The 16,735-nt window shown below is 49.9% G+C and overlaps 2 protein-coding genes across 6 annotated transcripts; one reads left to right on the plus strand and one right to left on the minus strand.

Annotated features, from left to right (window-relative positions):
• Nucleotides 1-1,517: 1,517 nt before the first annotated feature.
• Nucleotides 1,518-12,485, minus strand: lmbrd2b (LMBR1 domain containing 2b). Its single transcript, XM_086187909.1, has 18 exons — nucleotides 11,207-12,485; nucleotides 10,041-10,248; nucleotides 9,878-9,963; nucleotides 9,373-9,471; nucleotides 9,098-9,265; nucleotides 8,144-8,354; nucleotides 7,110-7,184; nucleotides 6,928-7,041; nucleotides 6,670-6,853; nucleotides 5,938-6,119; nucleotides 5,584-5,717; nucleotides 4,683-4,788; nucleotides 4,512-4,609; nucleotides 4,329-4,432; nucleotides 4,199-4,245; nucleotides 3,640-3,754; nucleotides 3,322-3,445; nucleotides 1,518-3,234 (listed from the first exon to the last, which is right to left on the minus strand). The coding sequence occupies exons 2-18, from the start codon at nucleotides 10,212-10,214 to the stop codon at nucleotides 3,171-3,173; spliced, it is 2,085 nt and encodes a 694-aa protein (XP_086044035.1). The 5' UTR covers nucleotides 10,215-10,248; nucleotides 11,207-12,485; the 3' UTR covers nucleotides 1,518-3,170.
• Nucleotides 10,756-16,378, plus strand: ppp1r3b (protein phosphatase 1, regulatory subunit 3B). Of its 5 annotated transcripts, none has more exons than XM_086187913.1 (4): nucleotides 10,778-10,911; nucleotides 11,914-12,064; nucleotides 12,414-12,700; nucleotides 13,750-16,378. In XM_086187913.1, the coding sequence occupies exon 4, from the start codon at nucleotides 13,781-13,783 to the stop codon at nucleotides 14,612-14,614; it is 834 nt and encodes a 277-aa protein (XP_086044039.1). In that variant the 5' UTR covers nucleotides 10,778-10,911; nucleotides 11,914-12,064; nucleotides 12,414-12,700; nucleotides 13,750-13,780; the 3' UTR covers nucleotides 14,615-16,378. The 5 variants fall into 5 exon arrangements, with proteins under 5 accessions (XP_086044038.1, XP_086044039.1, XP_086044040.1 ...); XM_086187916.1 differs by having other exon boundaries at nucleotides 10,793-10,911; nucleotides 11,718-12,064; XM_086187914.1 differs by lacking the exon at nucleotides 12,414-12,700.
• Nucleotides 16,379-16,735: the final 357 nt, after the last annotated feature.

The raw sequence follows: 16,735 nt of genomic DNA on the forward strand, positions 1-16,735 counted from the left end.
GAACACGCTGAAGCGCGTTAATGAAGGTGGTGGGGGGGGGGGGGGCAGGAGCCTTCAGATGGGCCTAAATTCAGGAGTCAAACCAGTTCATCCTCCAGAAGAACAAGACTGAGCTGAGGACCCAAGCTCATCCCTGCACGACTAGTACTAGTACTAGTGCTAGTACTAGTGCTAGTACTCAAGCTCATCCCTGCACGACTAGTACTAGTGCTAGTACTAGTACTCAAGCTCATCCCTGCACGACTAGTACCAGTACTAGTGCTAGTACTCAAGCTCATCCCTGCACGACTAGTACTAGTGCTAGTACTAGTACCCAAGCTCATCCCTGCACGACTAGTACTAGTGCTAGTACTAGTACCCAAGCTCATCCCTGCACGACTAGTACTAGTGCTAGTACTAGCACTAGTACTAGTACCCAAGCTCATCCCTGCACGACTAGTACTAGTACTAGTGCTAGTACTAGTGCTAGTACTCAAGCTCATCCCTGCACAACTAGTACTAGTGCTAGTACTAGTACTCAAGCTCATCCCTGCACGACTAGTACCAGTACTAGTGCTAGTACTCAAGCTCATCCCTGCACGACTAGTACTAGTGCTAGTACTAGTACCCAAGCTCATCCCTGCACGACTAGTACTAGCACTAGTACTAGCACTAGTACTAGTGCTAGTACTAGTGCTAGTACTCAAGCTCATCCCTGCACGACTAGTACTAGTGCTAGTACTAGTACTCAAGCTCATCCCTGCACGACTAGTACCAGTACTAGTGCTAGTACTCAAGCTCATCCCTGCACGACTAGTACTAGTGCTAGTACTAGTACCCAAGCTCATCCCTGCACGACTAGTACTAGTGCTAGTACTAGTACCCAAGCTCATCCCTGCACGACTAGTACTAGTGCTAGTACTAGCACTAGTACTAGTACCCAAGCTCATCCCTGCACGACTAGTACTAGTACTAGTGCTAGTACTCAAGCTCATCCCTGCACAACTAGTACTAGTGCTAGTACTAGTACCCAAGCTCATCCCTGCACGACTAGTACTAGTGCTAGTACCCAAGCTCATCCCTGCACGACTAGTACTAGTGCTAGTACTATTACTAGCGCTAGTACTAGTACCCAAGCTCATCCCTGCACGACTAGTACTAGTGCTAGTACTAGCGCTAGTACTAGTACTAGCATCAACATCAGCGCATCAGTGTCAGTAGCACTATAAAAACTTGACTCTTATGTTTTGGGCGGTGGTGTGTGTGTGGGGGGGGGGGGGCTGATGAGAACAGCGAATCAGAGACGACTCAGACTTGCTGGCTGACTCCTGATCAAACGCTCTGACTGGTCGCCGGGTTCGGCCCGGACGCTCAGCGAGGCTTTCAAAGGCTCCAGTAAACTTGAGTGTTCTCCTCCAACAACCGCTCGTTGTTAGAGAGAACGTCGGTTCTACCGTCTCCCATGCAACTGGTGTGCGTTGAGGGTTCTGACCCGGTGGACGGGTATATGTCATCGACCAGCTGTCACAACACGGAAACACTTGGATCACTTTTATTGACAGATAACAAGACTGACAGCTAACGATCAATAACAACCTACTGTCAATCACCAGATGTATGCAATCAGACCATAAATATTCAGACAGGCCCCCCCCACAGAAGTAGTCACATGATTCAACGCTATCCTACACGAGTGCTTGACACGTTCCACCTGCAGCTCATCCACAGGAACCAGTGTTTCCACTTTACGCTCATTTGTCACAAAAATGTTGTATTTAGTGACCGCAGAACAAACCATTGGTCAGAGGGTCTCAAGGTAAGGTCCAGGGACCCTGAGCGGTCTTTGAGAGTCTTCCAGTGGTTCCTGCTAGCTTCAATGCTACAGCAGATTGAAGGAGTTCAGGTTCCAGGTTCCTTTTCCTCTCTGACTGCTGGCGGGAGACAAACTCCAAGGTGACAGAATCTTCATCCTTTCATGACGTCCAGTCCAGGCAGGGATTTTACTTAAATAAATATAAATACTAAATAAATACAACCTCCACAGAATCTCACGAATAAGACATGATGTTGTAAACATTAGCAGCTCAGACGCCGCCGCCGTCATGTCAGGTCAATTAGACATTACCAGTGTGTCCCTGAGGGGGAGGAGCTTCCACATTCCTGATCAGTTTACCAGCAAAAAACTGAGATGCGACATCGCAAGACTATCACGCTCACATGCTAACTAGCATCCTGCATGTTGCAGTCAATTAGGCTCCACGTCCTTTAGCCCCCCCCCCCCAGCTTTTTTCTTCAGACGCCACATAAGCTGACCTGTTACAGCGTTCCCCTGGAGCCTTTAAATATGGGACGCTCCAGCTGTGTCCACTGCTGTGGACAGGTTACCATAGTTACGGACACCACCCCACTCCCCCACTGCCATCGTCCTCAGCTGGAGCTCAAATGTAACTGTTCTGAGGAAAAGTGCAGAAAAACAACTGTGAAGTTGACCTTTGACCTATAAATGTCCTTTTATCCATTTAGAGAGTTCAGTTAGATGTGATAATCTGTAGTGAGGAATTCTTGAATGGTGCTTGAGAACTGACCTTTGACCTCCAGGCTCCTGTCAGGTGACAGACAGACTACACGCCCTAAATCTGGTTTTCAAGGTGATAGACGGGACTATCAAACACAGCCTAGCAGAATGGTGGGACTACGCGTTGCTATGATGTCATGTTGTTTTGCGTGCTAAGCTAATATATGAAGGTAGCGCTGGCCGGCTGCCCGCCGCACCTTCAGGCTCTGCTCATTTAACCCTTACAGCTCCTCGTCGGCCACGTTTCCTCCTGCTGGAAGGAGCTTGGTGTTTGGTCATGGGGACATCAAAATGTTGGTACGTCTCATCTCTGGACGACAGCAGTGGCTCTGGCCGGGGCGTGCGATTCTAACGTCCTGCTCTCGCTAGGCGGCTCGCATCTCTGAACGAAGCATCGTTTGTTCTAGACTGGTGACCTCACTCATCCAGCTGGTTCAGTTCTTTTGCTGTACAGCTTTGAGTACGTCGACATGCATCCTGGCAGGTGGGGTCAGGGATCATCTACATGGGGGTCAGAGGTCATGAGTGCTGTACATTCTCTATGCATCTCAATGTGGTGAGGGAGATGTAGGCGTGGCTTCCAGTTCATGGCTCTGCTTTGGGAATCTTTTCCCCGTTAGACATCATCAAATATCCGGCTGCGTGAAGACGACATGGACAGGTAGCGTCCTCCTGCGTGCCTGAAGGGCGTCGACACGTGACAAACGACACAATTAGCGTTTGAACATCAGAGTTCAGCTGGGAGAAGTGAGGGGGAGGTGACACACCTGCCAGGTTCAGGGTCCAGCGGGTCGTCTCTCAGTGACTCGGCATTGAAGTCCAAAGGTTCGGCGTCCTGCAGCAGCTCGATACAGTCGCGCTCCGCACCGCCGCTCCGACAGTATTTTGCCTCTGATTCAAAACACGAGACAAACGTGAAGCGCAAAATAAAAACTCCACTGCTCTCAGTAACGGGGGAGCTGCCAATTATCATTTCAGAATTCCTGATCAATGAGACCTGCTCTTAATTGGAATTTTGTCTCGTCTCGCCTGACGTTTCTTTATGAAACTATGATGTCATCACTGAGAGAGTTGTTGCCACGTACGTCGATTGTTGCTGGTGTTCACCGCGTCCGAGTAGTTGGTCTCCTTCATCTCATGGCTGCTCCGGTTCCTGGTACTGAGCTCCTCCCTCTGGTTGCCGTAGCGCTCTCTCCACTCCTGCAAGCACCCGCACACCCACACACACACACACACACCCACACACAGGATATTTGCTGTCAGCAGGGCTCAACACAGCAGGACAGAACTTCAGCTTAAACAAAGGAAAGAATGAAAAGAAAAACAGAACTGTCAATCATTCAGACTGGAGATTTAAAAGTCAAGTAATGAACTCGCGATCCTCAGTTATCAGCAGGACCACCAAAAGCTACCGTCACAAATCCTTTATTTACTCGCAATGGTTGTCATCCAAACTGAGAAAGTTCAGAGAACGACCAGAGGAGGGCCACAGCGAGTTCATACGCTGGCGTCCTCGGTCATGATGATGAAATCAGATGGAAGTTGCCAGAAAAGACTTTGGTAACACAAGAGAGGCAGATGTTGCTCCATGTACAGATGTGGTGTATCACAGAGCCTAAAGGGAAACGAGCTGCTGACACTCACTCGCCGTCTGTTCTCGCCATCTTCCAACCTCTGCCGCTTTCTTTTCTCTGTTAAAAGACATGGGGTGAATGCAGGTGTGTCATTTGACTGAATGTTCTGTGGGGAATATCGAGCAGGTGAGCGGGCCGACCTCGTCGAATCAGCTCCTTGCCCTCGTCGATCAGGTCAGAGGTCATTTCATTGTCCCCCATGAACTGCTGGAAGCCCAGAAGGTTGAGGCAGCGCGTCCCCAAGCTGAGGACGTGTTTGATGACATCTCAGATCACAACAAAGACATCAATCTGATATCAGCCATTTGGGGGAGGAGTCTCACCTGAAGTACGTGGCGATACACAGGATAATGATGAGCATAGGGTAGTAGATGTAGAAGCCGTTAGCGATGACCGACAAGATATGCATCGACCCCATGATCTGAAAAACAGCAGGAGGTGAGCTCACACGGTGAGGTGCTGAAGACGGAGGTGCTGTGTCAGGCGTCACTTACGGAGGTGTACGCCGTCTGCTCCTTGTCCTGGTGGGAGATGGCGGAGTCCATGTGGATCAAACCCAGGAAGTTCAGACAAAGAGGAGGAGTCAGACGACAGAACAGCCTGCAGATTCAAGCACACCCACGCCAGCGTCCTCATCAATGTGCCATCGGAAGACAAGAACAGCAAACAAGTTTCAGGAACTCTTTTGTGAATGTGAAGAATTTCCTCGGTGTTTCTGCTTCCTGTCATATTTTCTTCTTTGTCTGTCTTTTTGGTGGCCCTGACCACCAATACGAAATACCGTAATACCACAAATAGACAAGCATCCAAATCCAAATCCAAGCAGCAGCTGTTTGAGCAGGTTTTCACTTGAGCTGCTTCACAAAGACAAGATGAGCAAAGCTAATGCTCCCGAACGAGAGTCGTCAGGTTCACGTCAGGACCCTCGATCGTAGCGAGTGTCCACGTTCTCCTTTCAAACTTAAAGCTCCTTCCTTCATCGGTCCAAAATCCCTCAAACCCCAATCTGACCCCAGAATCATGTGATCATTGGGTCGGTGTGTAGCTGAGCCAGCGCACATGAAGGAAGCTCCACCTGGCCACCTGAATAGTTTGGTTTGCGTGCGCATGTGCACAGACGCACACACACACACACACACACGCAGACACACACACCCGCACAAATACACACATGCACACACACACGCATACACACACACCCGCAGACACACACACACACACACACACGCACAAATACACACATGCGCACACACACGCATGTACACACACACACATACACACACGTGCCCACACACACACACGCGCACGCACCCACACACGCAACCCTCACACACCCCAACTGAGAACTTGACACCATGTGGTGTATGTGTGTATCTTCAGTGTGGCAACACTTACATGCCACTGAACTGGAGGCTGTAGGCGTCGGTCTGATGGTGAGACGCCAGGTAGTAGTAGTTGAACACCCGGATACGGAACACCGTGGAGTACACGCATGTGCACAGGAAAAAGATTGTGATGAAGCACGCCATCTGGTGGAGAGAAGCCACATCACAACCAGGCAAATCAGCTGAAGAAGACAGGATCTTATGTTCCGGCATCATCGCGGCGTTTAGGTCTGTGATCACATGAATTCTCCTCTGGCACATTCACATCACTTTCAACACACTGGCGCTTGCTTTGGTAACACCAGAGACAGCCAGAAACAAGATGGGGGACAGAATGATGAGACATGGCAGGCATGTGTCTCACCTCGATGTAGAGGTAGTTGTAGTCTTGCTCCGCCAGCTGGATGAACACGGCGAATAGCGAGAGGACGGGCTGGGTGCTGAAGAAGGTGCACTCTGACCAGACCACCGCCACGCTGAACAGGGTCAGGACCACGGACAGCAGCCTGTAGAACCAGCGCTTCAGGAGACACTCCCAGTACCACTCTGGAGACAACGACACGTGGAGCCTTCACAACGTGTCGACAGCTTCGCACCTTCGTCCAGTCACGCCTGTCGTCACGGCTTCTCACTCTTATCAGCTGATTATTACAGCGTCTATTTGTATGTTTTACTCGGGTTTTAGCACAGATCTTTTCTATATGTTCCATCTTCGTAGTGAGGAGTTGAATGTGATCATTTAAAAGAGTTCAGGAACATGCTAATGAAGAACGCTAAGCATTGCCAGTTTAAACTTCGCTCCGGGTCTCTCTGAGGCCGCGCCTCCCTCCACCAAGCACCCGTCACTCAGGTGGAGCAAAAGAATTCGGCAGCTCTCGACTGTCAAGCATGGCCTTCTATGTTTCTGAGGCAGCACACCTCTGTAACCTTTAGCTGTAACGGGCCTGCCGCCACGTTTTTACAGTAAACCACTCACAGGGCCCACAAGCGATGACACATCTGATGTCTCGAGAACCTTTTGATCTTTTACAAATGAACTAGCTAGCCATGGAACCCTGAATCAGGGTTTAAAATAAGGCCCCGCCCTCAAACCCACCTGCTGTGGGCGTGTACACATATCTACTGAACCAGCCAGAAGGATCTGAAGATGGGAAGCTGTGGACAAACTGGTGGGAGGAACTGGTCTCATTCCTGGCCACATCCTCCAGGTGGATGGCCTGCTGCAGGAGGATCTGCCACTGTACACGAGTCCGGTTGTGTCTCTGTACCGCATAGATCACCTGGACAGACACGCAGTCACACGCGCTTCATGGTTCAGGTTCAGAGGCAGGCTCTCGAGTCATTCTGGTCTCACCTGCTTATGGAGCTTGACCAGACTCTTCTCGCTGGGATACGTGTTCTGTTTGTCATCAAAGTCCTCATAGTCATCCATGTTCCGGCCCATCTTCTCCTGGTAGTCCAGCGGGCACTGAGGGGGGCATCACGTCAGTCCACCTGATGTGTCACATGACGCGTGAGCTTGGTGGCTTCACTTACCTTCCTGAGGATGGTGTCAATGGCTTTCCTCAGCGGATGGTTGTACTTAATGGATTCGCTGACCTTCCTCACCTCCTGCAACACAATAATGCCACAGAAATAAGCTCCTCCCCCTTCCTGCACTGGACCCTCTGATGTGATACTGCTTCACTCTAAAGGTATTTAACTGTCAAGGTTTTAAAGTATTTTATTCAAATCCTCTAAGAGTAATACTTCACCCAGAAATATTGTTCATTTGAAGTACTCACTAATAGGGTTCTTGAGTGCAGCAGAAACAAACAAATGCCTCAGTTGACAAAAGCCCAGAACCACAAGAGTTCTAGTCAGTTCTGGTCTCCAGTCCGATTGTTGGTGGATCCCTGATCCTCCATCTGGATCAAGGAGACCTGGATTCTACCAGACCACCTGGAGAGGTGGTGACCAGACGTTTCTGGACAGTTTAGCTGCTGTTAGCATCAGTCTCCATTAGCTTCAAGCTAAATATACGTGGCTGGTTCTTCCTGCAGCCTGGAGTCACTAAGAAGTGATGGAGGAGGGAGAAACTTCTTCATGAGCTGAGTACTCCTGGTAGTGAGTACTTGAGGGCTAAAGTACACTCTTGAGTGAGGTATCACTTTAGGTTTGATGTTAATAATTTGGGAATTAGTGAATCACTTTTTTTCGTTTTACAGCAAATCCACTTAATTTCTTCAGTAAAAAAGGAAAAGGCCATGAGCAAATAAGCAAGAAGTTGTGGAAAACATTTCAGCAGAAAATGTAAACAACATTTTTACAAAATAACAAGAAAACTATACATTTATTTATGTTATGGGTTTAAAGGTCAGATAGGAAATGATGTGTCAGCCGAACACTGTTGAACTTGTCAAGTCCAACATTGCATTTTAACATCAAGATGATTTTGACTCAACCAAATTGGCGTCCGATGTCCTGCTGAAGGCTGATCTTACATTTCCTTCAAACCAGCATTTAGACAAAGCTGACATCAAACTATTCCCAGTTCTACGTCCCAGCACCGTCTGCAGCCATTTGCCCACCTCCATAACGTCCTCCAGGTTCTCCTCTGCGTCTGCCTTCTCCGTCATGAGCTTAGACGCCTTGAAGTAGGTTTTGATGAGCAAGTGTCCGTGCTGCGATGCATTCCAGTAGGAGCGAGGGATCTCCACCAGCCCGTAACCGAGTAGCAGCACCAGAAGGAAGAGGCCCCAGGTGTTGGCGGCGGTGATGCCGACGGTCTGCAGCTCGGACCTGCGTGCATAGGGAGGTCTGCTTTAGTTATTCCACGTCTGCAGACGACCACTGGAGGCTCCAGGGCACCAAGTGTGGCCACAGTCAGTGATGAGGGTTGAATCCCACCCGTCACGCTCGATGCACGCTGCCTCCATGGAGGGCAACCTTCACCCGCTCTTGGAAATTTACAAATGTGGCAGTGAAATTTGGCTCAGCTAAAAACACGAATACACACAAATATATAAAAACAAGCTGAAAAAAGTTAAATATTTACTCTTCAGATAAATTCAGTCGATCTGATCAGAACTCCCTTCAGAGAACAGGCGCTTGAGGAGTTGCTAGCTTACCATCATGGTGACACTCCTAAGACCACGATAACATTGAGGAATATCTGGTCAAGCATCAACCATCCTTTTCACCTGAGCAGATTCCAAGAACGCGCCTTTTTTTAATCTTCTGTTTTCTGCATTTACTCTTTCTAGAAAAAAGGCAGCACTACTTTTTTTAAAGCTACTTCAAAATACGTCAAAGCATTGCTGGAAAGACGAATGGTAAGTCCTCACATTGTTGTCCATGAGACAAATGATGGAGCAGCAATACGCTTCAGACATGGGTGCTGCAGAGCTGCTCCGCCCCTCGGGATCAGTCTGGTTACTCAGACACACACAAGTCACTGACTAAGTTAACTAGCTGGTTGTGTGCAACCATGTGGCAGCTTCCTCTCAAACATGTCCCTATCTTGCTTCCTTGAGTCCCCTCACCAGGTCAGATTCCACCCAGGGTGAACTGCCACATAGATGAGCAGAGAGCCAAAGATCAGCAGGTAGGTTCCATAGTAGATGGCGTTCTCAATCAGTGCTGTTTTGATCTTGCCAGTGATGGAGAACCCTCCGGAGCGAGCGTACGACTGCATGAAGGGCAGCAGCAGCCTGGAGGGCACAGAGAGCACCGCTAACACACCACACATGGCGACAGACACACGCTAACACGCCCACGGACAGGATGCTGCGGTTTGGCACAGTGGCCTCTTACTGACCATGTGAGACACTGGGACGTCCAGTACACAACCCTCCAGAAGACAGGCATGATGCCATCAGGAATGTAGCTCCAGGGCTTGTAGCACAGCTTCAGGGCACTGACATGGAGATAAAAAGGGACAATGTGGGAGGAGCCACTGACCAGTGTCACTGTGCCACTGGACAGTTTGAGTGGGCCTCCAGTCACTAGTTCTTAATCCGGTCTCGCCGCCGTCATCTGTCCTGTATCTCAGCATGATGTGTGAACACAAAGGAACTGAGCGTAACATGAACATTGCCAAGTTTAAGTTTGTTTATGTGATGTAAGATTTAGCTTATAAGTTTTATATGCTGGCTCTCCATGGTCACTGCCAACACCAGGCTTCCTCATACAACGGGCAGGGGCGTGGTCAACTCAATGTAAAGGCAGTCTGGGTCACTCTGTATGTCAGCCAAGGCCCCGCCCACTATTTGAGGAGTTATGGTTGTAAAATTCTTCTTTTTAGAAAGGGCATGCTGACCAACCTCTGAGTGGGTGATGCGGAGGCATTTCCTGCTGTGTGATTGGCAGGTGATGGGCTGTGGTCGATTATACACTGCTTGTAGATGGTCTGGTGAGACAGAGACAGACGGGCGGTGACTGGCGGCCGCGAGTGACAGACGTCAACCGCTACAGCCCAGGACTCACCGTGCTGACGTCCAGAGGTAAGATGAATACGATGAGGAAGCACAGGTACCACGCCAGCAGCGTGCCAAACAGCACCATGCGCTGCTGCTTGCGGAAGTCTCCATATCGGTGCAGAAGGAAGAGCGCCAGGAAGAACACCACCACAATCTCCAAGCCCAGTGCAGCGCCGCTCATCCTGCTGCCTTCTGCTCAGCTGCCCAACAGGAACCTGGAGCAGACACCATACCAGACACTTCCTGTCACGTGTTCATGAGGGAGTCCCTGGCCAGGTCCATCTACAGGTCCCGCAACTCCATGGAAACAAAATCCAGACAAAAAGGACGAAGAACTCAAACACGCTGTCGACAGACGCACATCTGGACCTGGCAAGCAGGTGAACCAGTGTGTCACTCAGGACAAGCTGGTCTGACCATCCCGCCGCTGCGTCTGCAGTTGAACCCCAGCAAGTTAATGAGACCCTAACCTTTAACCATACCACTTCTATAATTACTGATCGTAGTTCTTGGTATGTCAACAATGTACTCCCTGAGTTTCAGGGTCCATTTCTTCTTAATTTTTGTAGCATGTCACAATATTTTTCAATAACAACTTCATCATCCGTCGGCATGCTTGTTACTTTAGTATCAGAACGAGTCCAGAGCATCCTGACCCGAGGGTAAGGGGCTGTGAACACAACACAGGCCTAACAGTTAATGTACTTCCGGTTCTTCCCTGATTGGTAACTACAAAGGACTTCAGGTGTAACTGACGACTCCAGGGTGCTGCCGTCTTCCGAGGACAACGCCAGCCTGCCGTCTTTCAAAACAGATCCAGACGGACCCCTCAAGGGGAAACCAGATCGGATGGGACGCAGTAAAAACTGGATCTGCAGGTCAATAATTTAGACAGAGCTATGTGTCTGCTCTCAATCGTGACCATGGCAGCTGCGAAACAAGTAGCTTAGCTTAGCATCGCTTCGCAGACAACAGCCTCACAAGGACGTCGCGCCATCCATGTCGTGTTCCGGCCGTGCGAGGGAGGACACGGGAGCTGCCAATGGAGCTCACCCGCCCGGGACGTCGGTTAGCTAGGCAGCAGCAGCAGCTAGCTAATGCTGGCTAGCTAGCGAGCTAGCCAGCATTAGCTAGCATGGAAGCAGTGACGATAGCGTGACCTCAAACTCTCACCGCCGAGTGGCTTTCGGGTCTACAGCTTTCAGCCTAGTTTCCTTAGGCAGCGGATCAATTCTTCTCCTTCGAGAAACTCCAGCTTCCTGTCTCGCTGGCAGGCAGCAGTGGTCACTTCCTGGTGACGATCTCAAGGCGTTGGGGAGGAGAGGGCCGTGACGTCACTGCGGCGAGTCGCGCTGTAGCGCAGGCGCATTATCGATATATGGTTCTGGAGGGCTGAAGATATCAGCGTTAATCTGATTTGTATTCTGGATATTTATCTATCTATCTATCTATCCATCCATCCATCCATCCATCCATCGGACTTGTGATTGGCTGTTGCTACCCCAGGTGACCTGTCAATCAAGATACTGCCCATTTGTCCCAGTCAAAATGCCTCAATGTCTTTAAAATGCGAGGATACCAGGCAGGAGCCCTTTCACACAGGAGAGCGTTCAGTCTGACCAGAGGTCAGAGGTCAGACAGCTGATGGGTCAGCACAGAGATTCAGCCCTGCTCTCTGTTTCAGGACAGCAAGCAGAGCCGTAACCATGACAATCGACCTGTTGTTCAGTGGTCCTCTCCACTCGGCGTACGCCCCGTTGTCGGAGGCGTTGTCAGCACTGCCCTGACGGAGTGCCGCTGCCGGTTCAGGTTCATCCTGAATAAATATTTGCTGGATCAACAGGTCCAAGCTCTGCTTTCATAACTGTGTTCCACTTTAGCTGCAGAGTCAACAGAGCCTCTGACACTCACGGTCCGGTGTCACGCCGCTGACAGAAGCATCCGTGGGTTTAGCTCCTTGTGAAGGCGTCTGAACACACCACTCAACCAGAACCCAACGCCGGCAGCATCACTGGCCTCCTGCTTTGATCGGTGGGTTTTTGTTTTCTGGTCCTTTTCAAAAGAACAATTTGTTCCTAACTTTCCAACTTTGTTTCCAAGTGCTTGGGAAATGCAAATCAGTCATAAAATATAGTTTAGAAATTCAAACATAATAGAGGCCAAGTTGAGACCACCAGACAGGACCTCAGAGCACGTTTAGCATGGGCAGCAGCGTGGACCAGGGGGTGTGGCCTCTGGGTCTGGAGCTAAAGTGGCCATGTTGAGCTGTGCTGGCTTGTGAGCTAAACAAGACCTGAGGGTTGAGACTGAGTCTGGAGGGACACCCGGCCAGAGACCGTGACGCCGCCGCTCTGACTTCAATTATTCACCGCCAGCACAGGTGGAGCACAGCGAGGCAAACCGAGACAGAAACTAGACAACGCGTGTTTACACCCAACTGGGCTTCCGTACCGGCCACACCGCGGCCAGGTGACGTTGTGTGCGTCGATCATTCGGTCAGAGGCTCCTCTGATTGGCTGCTGGTCGATGTTCACGTGAATCCCGAGTGGGTTTGAAGCTGCTGCAGAATTATGACCCCGCGACACGCAGGGCCACCGGGCAGGGAGGGAGCCAGGAAGCGACGTGAGGATGAGCGCCACTGGCCTGTAGTCCACCTGATCTGCTCAGGTAACTTCACTCAGTTCTGAAGTACCTTTAGGGTTTAGGGAAAGTGTGTACTTGTACATTCATTATTTGCAATGAATAAAAAGATGAACTATCCGGCAGCCCAGTTCCAGGAAACCCGAAAGGAGAAGGATCAGGTGTTTGTACTCCGCAGTGAAATGATCTCCTGTTGAGGTTACTCTACTAGCTGCATAAGTAACTTTAGTAGTGCTTAAAGTACTTTACAAGCTGTTGAGGTCATTTACTAGCAGTTAAGGTACTTTGCTAGCTGGTAACTTAACTAGTTGTTCAAGTGATTCTACTAACTGTTAAGGTAACTTCACAAGCTGTTTCGGTCCTGTTGAAGTTATTTCCTAATTGTTAAGGTACTTAACAAGTTATTCAAATAATTTCCTTGATCACATAATTTTACTCACTGTTCAGGTGCGCTACTAGCTGTTAAGGTAACTTTACAAGCTGTTAATGTACTTCACTAGCTGTTAAGGTAACTTTACAAGCTGTTAATGTACTTCACTAGCTGTTAAGGTAACTTTACAAGCTGTTAATGTACTTCACTAGCTGTTAAGGTAACTTTACAAGCTGTTAATGTACTTCACTAGCTGTTAAGGTAACTTTACAAGCTGTTAATGTACTTCACTAGCTGTTAAGGTAACTTTACAAGCTGTTAATGTACTTCACTAGCTGTTAAGGTAACTTTACAAGCTGTTAATGTACTTCACTAGCTGTTAAGGTAACTTTACAAGCTGTTAATGTACTTCACTAGCTGTTAAGGTAACTTTACAAGCTGTTAATGTACTTCACTAGCTGTTAAGGTAACTTTACAAGCTGTTAATGTACTTCACTAGCTGTTAAGGTAACTTTACAAGCTGTTAATGTACTTCACTAGCTGTTAAGGTAACTTTACGAGGGAGGACGAATCCTCCTTGGTTGGCATTTGGATGATGTCCTGTGATTGGCGCTCAGGTGACCTGGAGAACGTCTCCACAGGGGGTCGATGCGCAGATTTTCTGAAAAGGTTCTCTGTTCAGTCGTCTGTCCTGCTTGTCTTGCAGTTGTCTGAATGAGCTTCCTGGCAAGTCCAACATGCCGATGGATATGGCACCTCCTCTCTACCTGTCCAACCAGGAGTTTGTCTTCAGGACGTGTCCTAAGAACCACCCAGCTCCTCTGAGCTTCGTTGATCAGACCCAACTTGAGGATGCCAGACCTGCCAGAAGAGACGCCAGGAAAGCCAAGCGGGTGACGTTTGCTGATCACAAGGGTCTGCCGCTGACGAGGGTGAAGGTCTTCTCCCAGTTCAAGGATCCGATTGGTGTCCCTCTGGACCTGATCCAGGAGGAACTGAGCCTGGATTTCCGTCTCCTGGCTGAGGGTGACAGACTGGTGCTGGACTTTGCCCAGCCGGCCTCTGATTATCTGCACTTCCGCCAGAGTCTTGAGAGGAACTGCGTCTGCCTGGAGCGCTGCGTGCTGAAGGAGAACGTGTTGGCAGGAACCGTCAAAGTCAAGAATCTGTCCTTCCAGAAGTCGGTGATGCTGCGAGTGACCTTTGACACCTGGAAGAGCCACATGGACGTGGACTGTGTCTATGTGAAGGACTCATATCCCAGCTCGTACAGCGACACCTTCTCCTTCCAGGTGTCGCTGCCGGACAAGCTGCCGCCTCACCAGCATGTAGAGTTTGCGATCTGCTACGTGGTTGGTGGCAGCGAGTACTGGGACAGCAACCACGGACACAACTACCGCATCCTCTGGTCCTCCATGAGGCGGCGTGATCAAGATGCCTGCAACCGCCACACTGACTCCTTTGACCTGGGAATTCATTTTGACCGATTCGGCAGCCCCACCTGTTCGCACGGCATCTTCCCCGACTGGCCCGCCTACGCCAGCTGTGATAACGTCGGCCCATATTACTGAGCGCTGAGGACGCCGTGGTCGGCTGGTTAGCTAATCGCTGGTTATAATACAGATGTAGAGAAACACAGATTGATGATCGTGGGTGTGTGACCTTTAACCTCCAAGGCAGCAGCAGGAAATGCCGTCCTTCCTTCCTACGTAACGTTTGCGGTTCTGACATAATCCTCGTTCTGTGTCACATTCATGGGAACTCGATTTACTGAGAAAAACGAGGCCTTATTGAACGGGAAGAGCAGCATCGCCGTGCTCCCATGTCTGGTCACTCTGGTGGTCGCTCTGGTGGTCGCTCTGGTGGTCACTCTGGTGGTCGCTCTGGTTGTCGCTCTGGTGGTCACTCTGGTGGTCGCTCTGGTGGTCGCTCTGGTGGTCACTCTGGTGGTCACTCTGGTGGTCGCTCTGGTGGTCACTCTGGTGGTCACTCTGGTGGTCGCTCTGGTGGTCGCTCTGGTGGTCACGCTGGTGGTCGCTCTGGTGGTCATCCACTCCCACTTCTCTTTTTTGAAAGAAATCAAGTTTAATGGACAAAGGTGATCAGCATTAGTAAAGCATGACTTTAGCAGAAACAAAAAAACAACAACACTTACGAGACAATTGGGAGAAAAATAAATACAAAAAAATGTGACCTGCAAAAATCTAAACTCCTCAGAACCAAAGAGCCGTCTGAGAACCGGAAGGAATGCAGAACCAAAGATCTTGTGGTTCGTGAGGGACGCTGGCTCGGGATCTGCTGAAACCTCAGTCAGAGGAAATGAGACGACCTTGAGTCGTGGTTGTTCTGTCACCGCTGCAGTTCGGGGGGGCAGGCATATTTGGAGATAAGTGACATCATCAACATCACCTCCCAGAACGGGAAGAAGGGGGTGGGGCTCTGGATTCACAGGCACTTCAGGTTACTTAACAGTGGACGCAGACAACAAGGGTTACTCCATGACCTGACCATGGCCACCTATCAGCCTTGGCCACGCCCCTCCACCCCACTGGAGGTCACGGCGCACTGGTGACCCTCGATGACACAACATCTGTTTGACCTGGTTGAGAGTTCGCAGTGGTGGAAACAGAATGTTCATTTTGTCTGAATGTGAATGCAGAGACACACAAATGACACGGTTGATGATGCAAGCAGCAGGGGAAGTGATCACACACACCTCCACACATACACACACACCTCCTTACACACACACTTCCAACCCCCCCACACACACCTCCACACACACACACCTCCACTCTGTATATAAATGTTTTCAGAGCGGCGTGAGGGACCCCCTGCTGGCCCTCCACGGAGGAGGAGCAGTCGTTTCCTGTCACTGATTCCGTAGGCGCCACTTTTAATGACATCATTTTGATATTAATAAATATTTTCTTGTGACCTCAAACACTGAGTTCCTGGTTGTTTCCTGGCAACTCTCATTTCTGGCTGATGTGTTGTTAAAGAAATCCCAGTCAGTTTGCTTGATACGAGACAAAAACCTACCGAGGAGCAACAAGTGGAACCTGCGGGTCAAGCGCCAGCTCGTGATTGGCTGAAGGCGATGATTCGTGGTCACAGATGAACTGAAGTAAATAACCTTCAGTTGCGTTTGTGATCCTTGTGAACTCCTGTGCGTGTGTGTGTGTGAGAGAGGGACATTGGCGGCCCCGTCCCAGTTTGTGTGGATGCGTGGTGGACGCGTGGCCACCAGCGGGTCGATGATGGCCTTTGATCTCTGTCACAATCTTGAACACAGCAGGTTTCATCAGGGTTTGTGTCAGGTGGACAAACGCTGCTCAATAAAGTTATTGTGACGTTTGATGCTTGTCAATCTGTGTGTGGGTTCCCCAAGGTGAGGCCCGGGGAACCTCGGGGTTCCGCTACACCCACGTCTCAGACATTTTTCACCATCACGTGTAAAGAACCAGGAACCCTTCGAATCCCTGAAGACTTTACAATTTTAAAAACAACCTTTGGTCCACTGTCGCTGATCTGCTGCTCCCTCACTTTTTGTCTTGAACTCTGGGAGACCCTCAAGGGCCCGTGCGCGTCCCCAGACCCTCGCTGAGAACCCCAGCTCTGACAGAGGGAACCGGGGCTAAGATCTTGTTATGGTCACTTAGAACTTGAGTGTGGAGAACCGCGACTCAGTC

This window comes from Aulostomus chinensis, chromosome 19, assembly GCF_037954235.1.
Source record: "Aulostomus chinensis isolate RoL2024-O1b breed Wild chromosome 19, RoL_Achi_v1.0, whole genome shotgun sequence".
NCBI lineage: Eukaryota > Metazoa > Chordata > Actinopteri > Syngnathiformes > Aulostomidae > Aulostomus > Aulostomus chinensis.